The sequence below is a fragment of the Mobula birostris genome, unplaced genomic scaffold (genome assembly GCF_030028105.1).
Source record: "Mobula birostris isolate sMobBir1 unplaced genomic scaffold, sMobBir1.hap1 scaffold_2267, whole genome shotgun sequence".
Taxonomy (NCBI): domain Eukaryota; kingdom Metazoa; phylum Chordata; class Chondrichthyes; order Myliobatiformes; family Myliobatidae; genus Mobula; species Mobula birostris.
This window is the reverse complement of record NW_027275315.1, coordinates 19406-31574: the sequence shown is the minus strand read 5'-3', so window position 1 is coordinate 31574 and position 12169 is coordinate 19406. Positions and strand designations below refer to the sequence as shown.

The 12169-nt window shown below is 55.8% G+C and overlaps 1 protein-coding gene across 1 annotated transcript in view; it reads left to right on the top strand.

Annotated features, from left to right (window-relative positions):
• Nucleotides 1-11328, top strand: part of LOC140192711 (uncharacterized) — a 12817-nt gene extending 1489 nt beyond the window's left edge. Inside the window, exons 2-8 of the mRNA XM_072250226.1 lie at nt 185-241; nt 2980-3036; nt 4431-4487; nt 5725-5781; nt 9466-9662; nt 10235-10331; nt 11171-11328. Coding sequence (XP_072106327.1) covers nt 185-241; nt 2980-3036; nt 4431-4487; nt 5725-5781; nt 9466-9662; nt 10235-10331; nt 11171-11328 — 680 coding nt within the window. The remainder of the gene's footprint in view (nt 1-184; nt 242-2979; nt 3037-4430; nt 4488-5724; nt 5782-9465; nt 9663-10234; nt 10332-11170) is intronic.
• Nucleotides 11329-12169: the final 841 nt, after the last annotated feature.

The following is a 12169-nucleotide window of genomic DNA, read 5'->3' as shown; positions in this document are numbered from 1 at the left end:
GTGACCACCTCTGGACCCTAAACCCCAACCCAATCTCTGGTCACACTCTCCGGACCGTACACTTTCTGTCTCTGTTATCCTCTCCTACCGAACAACCCCAACCATCCATCAGCATGAACTGAACATTTTCCAGACACATCCAGGGATCGTTCTAACTGTTTTTTCCCCACAATCCATTACGCAGGGTCCTCAGAACCGACTCAGGTGACGACAGTTCCCACTCAGGATACACGAACAGCAGGTGAGATGTATTGGGAGGCTTGTCTCTCCCACAGTGACTCGTCCGGTCTTGTACAATCCTCCCCTTCGTTATAACCCCCACTGGTGACTACACCCCTCCCATCTCTGTAACACCCACCGTCTCCTACATCTCTCCCCATTACTATGACCCACCCCTCCCCCACCCTACACCCTTCCCCGTCTTGGTGACCCATCTCACCCCTCTACACTCCTTTGCATTGCTGTGATACCCCTCTGGTCCCTACCTCTCTCCCTGCCCCCCTCTTGGTCCCTACGCCTCTCCCTGTCCCCCTCTGGTCCCTACGCCTCTCCCTGTCCCCCTCTGGTCTCTACGCCTCTCCCTGTCCCCCCTCTACGCCTCTCCCTGTCCCCCTCTGGTCTCTACACCTCTCCCTGACCCCCCTCTGGTCCCTACGCCTCTCCCGGTCTCTTTCTGGTCCCTACGCCTCTCCCTGACCCCCCTCTGGTTCCTACGCCTCTCCCTGCCCCCCTCTGGTTCCTACACCTCCCCCTGTCCCCCCCCCCCGGTCCCTACGCCTCCTCCTGTCCCCCCCCCCCGGTACCTACGCCTCCCCCTGTCCCCCCCCCCCCAGTCCCTACACCTCCCCCTGTCCCTCCCTGGTCCCTACATCTCTCCCTGCCCCTCTCTGGTTCCTACACCTCCCCCTGTCCCCCCCCCCCGGTCCCTACGCCTCCCCCTGTCCCCCCCCCCCCGGTCCCTACGCCTCCCCCTGTCCCCCCCCCCCGGTCCCTACGCCTCCCCCTGTCCCCCCCCCCCAGTCCCTACACCTCCCCCTGTCCCTCCCCGGTCCCTATGCCTCTCCCTGTCCCCCCCGGTCCCTACGCCTACCCCTGTCCCCCCCTGGTCCCTACGCCTCCCCCTGTCCCTCCCTGGTCCCTACTTCTCTCCCTGCCCCCCTCTGGTCCCTACGCCTCTCCCTGTCCCCATCTGGTCCCTACGCCTCTCGCTGTCCCCCTCTGGTCTCTACGCCTCTCCCTGTCCCCCTCTGGTCTCTACACCTCTCCCTGTCTCCCTCTGGTCCCTACGCCTCTCCCGGTCTCTTTCTGGTCCCCACGCCTCTCCCTGACCCCCTCTGGTTCCTACGCCTCTCCCGGCCCCGTCTGGTTCCTACACCTCCCCCTGTCCCCCCCCCCGGTCCCTACGCCTCCCCCTGTCCCCCCCCCAGTCCCTACGCCCCCCACTGTCCCCACCCCCCCAGTCCCTACACCTCCCCCTGTCCCTCCCCGGTCCCTATGCCTCTCCCTGCCCCCCTCTGGTCCCTACGCCTCTCCCTGTCCCCCTCTGATCCCTATGCTTCTCCCTGTCCCCCTCTGGTCTCTACGCCTCTCCCTGTCCCCCTCTGGTCTCTACACCTCTCCCTGTCTCCCTCTGGTCCCTACGCCTCTCCCGGTCTCTTTCTGGTCCCTACGCCTCTCCCTGACCCCCTCTGGTTCCTACGCCTCTCCCTGCCCCCCTCTGGTTCCTACACCTCCCCCTGCCCCCCCCCGGTCCCTACGCCTCCCCCTGTCCCCCCCCCCCGGTCCCTACGCCTCCCCCTGTCCCCCCCCCCAGTCCCTACACCTCCCCCTGTCCCTCCCCGGTCCCTATGCCTCTCCCTGTCCCCCCCGGTCCCTACGCCTACCCCTGTCCCCCCCTGGTCCCTACGCCTCCCCTTGTCCCTCCCTGGTCCCTACATCTCTCCCTGCCCCTCTCTGGTCCCTACGCCTCTCCCTGTCCCCCTCTGGTCCCTACACCTCTCCCTGTCTCCCTCTGGTCCCTACGCCTCTCCCGGTCTCTTTCTGGTCCCTATGCCTCTCCCTGACCCCCTCTGGTTCCTACGCCTCTCCCTGCCCCCCTCTGGTTCCTACACCTCCCCCTGTCCCCCCCCCCCCGGTCCCTACGCCTCCCCCTGTCCCCCCCCCCCGGTCCCTACGCCTCCCCCTGTCCCCCCCCCCAGTCCCTACACCTCCCCCTGTCCCTCCCCGGTCCCTATGCCTCTCCCTGTCCCCCCCCGGTCCCTACGCCTACCCCTGTCCCCCCCTGGTCCCTACGCCTCCCCCTGTCCCTCCCTGGTCCCTACATCTCTCCCTGCCCCCCTCTGGTCCCTACGCCTCTCCCGGTCTCCCTCTGGTCCCTATGCCGCTCCCTGACCCCGTCTGGTCCCTACACTTCTCCCTGTCTCTGTGAAAAACCCCCTGGTCCCTACACCCCTCCCTGTCTCTGTGACCACCTCTGGACCCTACACCCCTCCTCATCTCTGTCACACTCTCCAGACCCTACACCCCTCCCCATCTCTGTGACGCTCTCCGGACCCTACACCCCTCCCCATCTGTGACACTCTCCAGACCCTACACCCTACCCCATCTCTGTGACACTCTCTGGACCCTACACCCCTCCCCGTCTCTGTGAAAAACCCCCCTGGTCCCTACACCCCTCCCTGTCCATGTGACCACCTCTGGACCCTACACGCTACCCCATCTCTGTGACACTCTCTGGTGATGACACTCCTCCCCGTCTCTGTGACTCCTTCCAGCCTCTACAGCCCTCGCTGTCTCGGTGACCACCTCTGTACCCTACACCCCTCCACATCTCTGTCACACTCTCTGTACCCTACACTTCCTGTCTCTGCTATCCCCTCCTACCTAACAACCCCAACCATCCCTCAGCAAGAACTGGAGATTTTCCAGACACATCCAGGGATCGTTCTAACTGTTTTTTTTCCACAACCCATTACGCAGGATCCTTAGAACCGAGTCAGGTGACGACAGTTCCCACGCAGGATACACGAACAGCAGGTGAGAGGTATTGGGCGGCTTGTCTCTCCCACAGTGACTCGTCCGGTCTTGTAGAATCCTCCCCTTCGTTATAACCCCCACCGGTGACTACACCCTCCCCATCTCTGTAACACCCACCGTCTCCTACACCTCTCCCCATTACTATGACCCCCTCCCACCCTACACCCTTCCCCACCCTTCCCCGTCTTGCTGACCCACCTCACCCTCTACACTCCTTTGCATTGCTCTGATACCCCTCTGGTCCCTACGCCTCTCCCAGCCTCTGAGCCCCTCTGGTCCCTACCCCTCTCCCTGTCCCCCTCTGATCTCTATGCCTCTCCCTGTCCCCCTCTGGTCCCTACGCCTCTCCCGGTCTCCCTCCGGTCGCTACGACTCTCCCAATTTACTTGTGGTCCCTACGACTCTCCCTGTCGCCTTCTGGTCCCTACGCCTCTCCCTGACCCCCTCTGGTCCCTAGAATTCTCCCTGTCTCTGCCCCCACCTGGTCCCTACGCCTCCCCCTGTCCCTCTCTGGTCCCTACGCCTCCCTCCGTCTCCCTCTGGTCCCTACGCCACTCCCCGTCTCCCTCTGGTCCCTACGCCGCTCCCCGTCTCCCTCTGGTCCCTACGCCTCTCCCGGTCTCCCTCTGTTCCCAACGCCTCTCCCCGTCTCCCTCTGGTCGCTACGACTCTCCCAATCTACTTGTGGTCCCTACGACTCTCCCGGTCCCCCTCTGGTCCCTACACTTCTCCCTGTTTCTGCCTCCTCTGGTCCCAATGCCTCTCGTGTCTCCCTCTGGTCCCTACGCCTCTCTCTGACCCCCTCTGGTCCCTACCCCTCTCCCTGTTCTCCCTCTGGTTCCAACACCTCCTACTGTCTCTCTCTGGTCCCTACGCCTCTCCCTGTCTCCCTCTGGTCCCTACGCCTCTCCCTGTCCCCCTCTGGTCCCTACGCCTCTCTGTCCATCTCTGGTCCCTACGCCTCTCCCGGTCCCCCTCTGGTCCTTAGGCCTCCTCCTGTACCCCTCTGGTCCTTATGCCTCTCCCTGCCCCCCTCTGGTTCCTGCATTCCTTGTCTCCATGACCCCCTCTCGTGATGACACTCCTCCCTGTCTCGGTGAAAAGCCCTCTGGTCTCTACACCCCACCCCGTCCATGTGGCACAGTTCTGCCACGGCACACCTCCCCGTCTCTGTGACTCCTTCCAGCCCCTACACCCCTCGCTGTCTCTGTGACCACCTCTGGACCCTGCACCCCTCCCCATCTCTGTGACACTCTCCGGACCCTATACCCAACCAAATCTCTGCTATCACCTCCTACCTAACAACCCCAACCATCCCTCAGCATGAACCGAACATTTTCCAGACACATCCAGGGATCATTCTAACTGTTTTTTTTCCACAATTCATTACGCAGGATCCTTAGAACCGACTCAGGTGACGAATGTTACCACGCAGGATACACGAACAGCAGGTGAGAGGTATTGGGAGGCTCGTCTCTCCCACAGTGACTCGTCCGGTCTTGTAGAATCCTCCCCTTCGTTATAACCCCCACCGGTGACTACACCCCTCCCCATCTCTGTAACACCCACCGTCTCATACACCTCTCCCCATTACTATGACCCCCTCCCACCCTACACCCTTCCCCGTCTTGGTGACCCATCTCACCCTCTACACTCCTTCTCATCGCTCTGATACCCCTCTGGTCCCTACGCCTCTCCCTACCCCCTCTGGTCCCTACGCCTCTCCCTGTCTCCCTCCGGTCGCTACGACTCTCCCAATTTACTTGTGGTCCCTACGACTCTTCCTGTCGCCCTCTGGTCCCTACGCCTCTCCCTGACCCCCTCTGGTCCCTACGCCTCTCCCTGACCCCCTCTGGTCCCTAGAATTCTCCCTGTCTCTGCCCCCACCTGGTCCCTACGCCTCCCCCTGTCCCTCTCTGGTCCTTAGGCCTCCTCCTGTACCCCTCTGGTCCTTATGCCTCTCCCTGCCCCCCTCTGGAGCCTACGCCTCTCCCTGTACCCCCCTGGTCCCTACGCCTCTCCCTCCCCGCCTCTGGAGCCTACGCCTCTCCCGGTCTCCCTCTTGTCCCTACGCCTCCGCCTATCCCCCCCCCCCCCCGGTCCCTACGCCTCCCCCTGTCCACCCCCGGGTCCCTACGCCTCCCTCTGTACCCCCCTGGTCCCTACGCCTCTCCCTGCCCCCCTCTGGAGCCTACGCCTCTCCCGGTCTCCCTCTGGTCCCTACGCCTCTCCCGGTCTCCCTCTTGTCCGTACGCCTCACCCTGTCCCCCTCTGGTCCCTACGCCTCTCCCTGCCCCCCTCTGGTCCTTATGCCTCTCCCTGCCCCCCTCTGGTTCCTGCATTCCTTGTCTCCATGACCCCCTCTAGTGATGACACTCCTCCCTGTCTCGGTGAAAAGCCCTCTGGTCTCTACACCCCACCCCGTCCATGTGGCACAGTTCTGCCACGGCACACCTCCCCGTCTCTGTGACTCCTTCCAGCCCCTACACCCCTCGCTGTCTCTGTGACCACCTCTGGACCCTGCACCCCTCCCCATCTCTGTGACACTCTCCGGACCCTATACCCAACCAAATCTCTGCTATCACCTCCTACCTAACAACCCCAACCATCCCTCAGCATGAACCGAACATTTTCCAGACACATCCAGGGATCATTCTAACTGTTTTTTTTCCACAATTCATTACGCAGGATCCTTAGAACCGACTCAGGTGACGAATGTTACCACGCAGGATACACGAACAGCAGGTGAGAGGTATTGGGAGGCTCGTCTCTCCCACAGTGACTCGTCCGGTCTTGTAGAATCCTCCCCTTCGTTATAACCCCCACCGGTGACTACACCCCTCCCCATCTCTGTAACACCCACCGTCTCCTACACCTCTCCCCATTACTATGACCCCCTCCCACCCTACACCCTTCCCCGTCTTGGTGACCCATCTCACCCTCTACACTCCTTCTCATCGCTCTGATACCCCTCTGGTCCCTACGCCTCTCCCTACCCCCTCTGGTCCCTACGCCTCTCCCTACCCCCTCTGGTGCCTACGCCTCTCCCTGTCTCCCTCCGGTCGCTACGACTCTCCCAATTTACTTGTGGTCCCTACGACTCTCCCCTGACCCCCTCTGGTCCCTGGAATTCTCCCTGTCTCTGCCCCCACCTGGTCCCTACGCCTCCCCCTGTCCCTCTCTGGTCCCTACGCCTCCCTCCGTCTCCCTCTGGTCCCTACACCACTCCCCGTCTCCCTCTGGTCCCTACGCCGCTCCCCGTCTCCCTCTGGTCCCTACGCCTCTCCCGGTCTCCCTCTGTTCCCAACGCCTCTCCCCGTCTCCCTCTGGTCGCTACGACTCTCCCAATCTACTTGTGGTCCCTACGACTCTCCCGGTCCCCCTCTGGTCCCTACACTTCTCCCTGTTTCTGCCCCCTCTGGTCCCAATGCCTCTCGTGTCTCCCTCTGGTCCCTACGCCTCTCCCTGTCTCTGAGCCCCACTGGACCCTACGCCTCTTTCTGTCCCCCTCTGGTCCTTACGCCTCTCCCGGTCTCCCTCTGGTCCCTATGCCTCTCCCTGACCCCGTCTGGTCCCTACACTTCTCCCTGTCTCTGTTCTCCTCTGGTCCCTATGCCTCTCCCTGCCCCCCTCTGGTCCCTACGCCTCTCCCTGTCCCTCTCTGGTCCCTACACCTATCCCTTCCTCTGGCCTTTCCGGTCCATAAACTCCTTGCTGTTTCTGAGACCCGACACCCCTCCGCGCCTCTATAACCATCGCTGCCCTGTGCCCCTCCACGTCTCTCTGACCTCCCTCTGGTCCCTGCACTCCTCGTCTCTGTGACCCACCCTGGTGATGACACTCCTCCCCGTCTCTGTGAAAAACCCCCTGGTCCCTACACCCCTCCCTGTCCACGTGGCACAGTTTGGCCACGACACACCTTCCCATCTCTGTGACTCCTTCCAACCCCTACACCCCTCGCTGTCTCTGTGACCACCTCTGTGCCCTACACCCGACCCAATCTCTGTCACATTCTCCGGACCCTACACCCCTCCCCATCTCTGTCACACTCTCCAGACCGGACACCCCTCCCCATCTCTGTGACACTCTACGGACCCTACACTTTCTGTCTCTGTTACCCCAACCATCCCTCAGCAAGAACTGAAAATTTTTCCCTGTCTCAGTTGTCTTCTCCCTGTACCTTTCTTTCCCTCTGTTTGCCAGCGGTAGGGAGACTGGGTGAGCACGATTGAAGAGTAGGGAGTGCAGAGGCCACATAGGGGAGGCAGTGGAGTAGTGACAGAGACTATCAGCGACCTCCCTTCGAACGGAAGATTGAAATCTCTCTGGAGTAAGCATACCTCAGAGTGTTTGCAGTGGAGCAGCAAATCAGAGACTCTCTCTCTCCGCTGCCATTTGCCCAGAGACTGTCCATGTTCACCCTTTCTGCTGACGACACCTTTGAGTGAAACATCAACCAGCTTTTCTGTCTGTCCACAGCTGCCAGCTTCCTGTCCTTGGTCAGCCCTTCGGAGCAGACCGTCTACACCTCTGTTGGAAGAGACCTCACCTACAAAGTTCCTTCCATGGAAACCCTAACTGTTACTACACCTGGCTACGGCAGGGCTCACAGATTTCCAATGAAAGCAGACGCATGACTTTGCACAGTAACATCATAATTCCCATCAATTTGACAGTAATCTAATATTGCCAGAGGGTTAGAGTAATCCCGTCAAAGGGGATCCATTTTATTCATTACTATACATTTACATGTAAGAGGAATTTGTGTGGTGAGTTAGTCAGGGTGTCACATGTGACAAAAAACCAAAAGATCATAAGATACACAACACCTATACAAAGCATCCACACCTCCGCCCCCCCCCCCCCAGAAGTTCTCATGTTTTATTGTTTTACAATATTCAATCACAGTGGATTTAATTAGGTTATTGAAAAGCACAAGTCAGGAGATGGAAACAAGAAAATTTTACAAGTCACTAAATATCCCTTACAGTACAGCTCAGTCAATGATCAGGAAATGGGAAGAATATGGTACAGCAATAAATCTGCCTAGAGCAGGCTGTCCACAAGATCTGAGTGACCGTGCAAGAAGGGGCTAGTGAGGGAGGCCACCAAGAGACTTAGAGGTGTAACAAGCTTCAGTGGCTGAAATGGGAGAGACTGTGCACACAACAACTGTTGCCCGGGTGCTTCACCAGTCACAGCTCTATGGGAGAGTGGCAAAGAGAAAGCCAATGTTGGGAAAAAAAACTCTCATGAAATCTCAGCTAGTGTTTTGCCAGGAAGCATATGCGAGACTCTGAAATCAGCAGGAAGAATGTTCTATGGTCTGATGAAACCAAAATTGAGCTTTTTGGCCATCAGACTAAATGTTATGTTTGGTGTAAGCCAAACTCCACACATCATCAAAAACACACCATCCCGACCGTGAAGCATGGTCATGGCTGCATCATGCTGTGGGGATGCTTCACTGCAGCAGGCCTGTAAGGCTCGTGAAGGTAGAGGGTAGAAATGAATGCAGCAAAACACAGGGAAATTTTGGAGGAAAACCTGATGCAGTTTGCAAGAGAACTGCAATTTGGAAAAAAGATTTGGGGAAAAGCAGTGCCCCCAAGCTAAAAGCCAAAGCTACAGAGGAATGGCTTAAGAACAACAAAGTTAATGTCCTGGAGTGGCCAAGTCAGATTCCAGACCTCAATCCAATTGATAATTTGTGGCCGGATTTGAAAAGGGCTGTTCACTCACAATCCCCATGCACTCTGACAGGTCTTGAGCAGTTTTGTAAAGAAGAGTGGAAAATTGCGGTGTCCAGAGGTGCAAAGCTGATAGAGACCTACCCACACAGACTCAAGGCTGTAATTGCTGCCGTAACCCTCAGGTTCATCTAGCAGCTTAATCTAGATGCAGTCAGCCCCTGGCCCGGCCAAGCTTGAGAAATCTTGTTTGGGTGGATGTGTGTGATGTGTTCCCTTGTTACAAATTCAGTGATCACAAAATAACAAACAGTAAACAATATGCAATTAAACTACTAAGCTTTATAATTCTTAATTTGACCGTAGATTAGTAAAGAAACAAAAGGAGAAAGGCCTATTCACATGTAACAGTCTAATGCGCAAGTTGGAGCTCATGTTTCCATCTATTCGTTTCCCATCAACCTCTGAGCGTTGCAGACCCTCGCTCCAAGTCCACTCCATCCTGCGGTCTACCAACTCTTTCCACTTGAGTCTTCTCTCCTCATCCCTCGCTGACAAAAGACCGTGAAATCCCTTCTCTCAGACCCACAAGAAAGTACAACATGCCCCCACCCACTCTCACCGCCCCAGCCCCCACCTCTCTCCCCCCCCCCGCTAGCCCAGAATATGTCTGTGTTTACCCTCTTTGCCGACGTTCCCTTTGGGTGAAGCATTAACCAGCTTTTCTGTCTGTCCACAGCTGCCTGTTTCCTCTCCTTGGTCAGCCCTTCGGAGCAGACTGTCTACACCTCTGTTGGGAAAAACCTCACCCTGCGATGTTCCTTCCATGGAAATTGTAACTTTGACTGCTCCTGGCAGGGGCCAGACAAGCAGAAAATTGCTAATAGTTCTCGTTTGCCTTTGCGCAGAAACATGACAATTCCCTCCGAACTCAGGGTAATCTAATATTGTCATAGGGTTAGAGTTAATCCTGTTGAGGAATGTGTATATACATACACACTCACATATAGCTAGATCGGGAACCTGGTTTTTTATCCCAGCATCTGGTTGTGTGTGTGTGTGTGTGTGTGTGTGTGTGTGTGTGTGTGAGTGTGTGTGTGTGTATACAAACACACACAGCACCAGATGCTGGGATCACAGCTGACCGATAGCGGCTGTACCTGCTGTACCAGTCACAACAACGTGCCCTGATAAGGAGATGTCAGACAGTCGGGGTGGGTGTCTGTGTGTCTGTTGATTCTGAAGACTGAGAGGGGTCTTCAGCACACTAAAGGTCCCTGAGGATTCTCAACAGGGTGGGTACAGGGACAAAAGGTGTGATGGGGGTGATTCAACTGGAGAAGGTGCAGAAAAGATTCACGAAGATGTTGGAGTCACTTGGGGGCTTGAGTTATAAGGAGCACAGGGTGCACAGAGACAGACTGATGATCACCCAGAGGGATGAGACATGGGGGCAGAATTAGGCCATTCAATCAATTCACCCACCTCTCTCCTGTTCATGTACACAGATTTACTCAATCAGTTGTCAGCAGTTTGGAGATTACTTCTGCCGGGCATGGATCAGCCATACAACAGTGGAGGGAGTCATCCACGTTCATGATGAAGGTATGCATCTGACTAATCCTGCTCCTCTTCCGGCTGGGCAAATCGAGATGAACCTGGCACTCTTCTCTGTTTCAAACTCCACACAAAATACTCTCTTACAAAGACCCTCCATACCTCTCCTTTCTGTTCCTTCCTCCAATTCTTTCTCTCTCACACACATACCTCCCCCACTCTGCCCTTTCAGGCACTTTTGCTCTGACCTGTGTTCCTCCCTCTGCAGATACTGGCTTGTTCCTCCCTCCATAGATACCGACTGACCTGTTGGGTTTCCAACAGGAATGGGAGAGTTTCCAAGCTCCATACAGGGATTGTTCTGACTTTTTTTTCTTTCCACAGAGCCAACAAACCAGATCATGAATTCCACTCAGAATACACAGACACTAGGTGAGAGATGTTGGGATCCTAGACCCTGCCAGTGACTCGTATTGTTCGAGAGAAGCCCTCCCATTTCTGTAACACTCTCTTCCTTCATCTCTCCCCCTTTCATTCACTCTCACTTTCTCCCTCCCTCTCTCTCTTTCACTTGTCTTCTCCCTGTGCCTTTCTTTCCCTCTGTTTGCCAGCGGCAGGGAGCCTGGGTGAGCACGATTGAAGAGTAGGGAGTGCAGAGGCCACATAGGGGAGGCAGTGGAGTAGTGACAGAGACTACCAGCGACCTCCCGTCGAACGGAAGATTGAAATCTCTCTGGAGTAAGCATACCTCAGAGTGTTTGCAGTGGAGCAGCAAATCAGAGACTCTCTCTCTCCGCTGCCATTAGCCCAGAGACTGTCCATGTTCACTCTTTCTGCTGACGACACCTTTGAGTGAAACATCAACCAGCTTTTCTGTCTGTCCACAGCTGCCAGCTTCCTGTCCTTGGTCAGTCCTTCGGAGCAGACCGTCTACACCTCTGTTGGAAGAGACCTCACCTACAAAGTTCCTTCCATGGAAACCCTAACTGTTACTACACCTGGCTACGGCAGGGCTCACAGATTTCCAATGAAAGCAGACGCATGACTTTGCACAGTAACATCATAATTCCCATCAATTTGACAGTAATCTAATATTGCCAGAGGGTTAGAGTAATCCCGTCAAAGGGGATCCATTTTATTCATTACTATATATTTACATGTAAGAGGAATTTGTGTGGTGAGTTAGTCAGTGTGTCACATGCAACAAAAAACCATAAGATCATAAGCTACACAATGGCTATACAAAGCATCCACACCCCCCACCCTCCCCGGAAGTTTTCACATTTTATCGTTTTACAGCAATGATTCATAGTGGATTTAATTGGGCTTGTTTTGACACTGATCAACAGAAAAAGACTCTCGCGTCAAAGTGAAAACAGATCTCTACAATGTAATCAAAATTATTTCCAAATATAAAATGCAAAATATTTGATTGCATGAGTAACCACCTTTAATATGACAAACTAAATCATCACTGGTGCAGCCAATTGGTCTTAGAAGTGACATAATTAGTTAAATGGAGATCACCTGTGTGCAGTCAAGATGTTTCCATTGATTGTTGTGAAAATACAAGCTGAAAAGTCCAACTACTGGTGAGTCAGTATCCTGGCAAAAACTCCTCCATGAAGACAAAAGAGCACTCCAAACAACTCCATGAGAAGGTTATTGAAAAGCACAAGTCAGAAGATGGATACTAGAAAATTTTACACTTCTCTAAATATCCCTTAGAGTATAGTTAAGTCAATGATCAGGAAATGGGGAGAATATGGCACAGCAATAAATCTGCCTAGAGCAGGCTGTCCACAAGATCTGAGTGACCGTGGAAGGAGGGGCTAGTGAGGGAGGCCACCAAGAGGCTTGGAGGTGTAACAAGCTTCAGTGGCTGA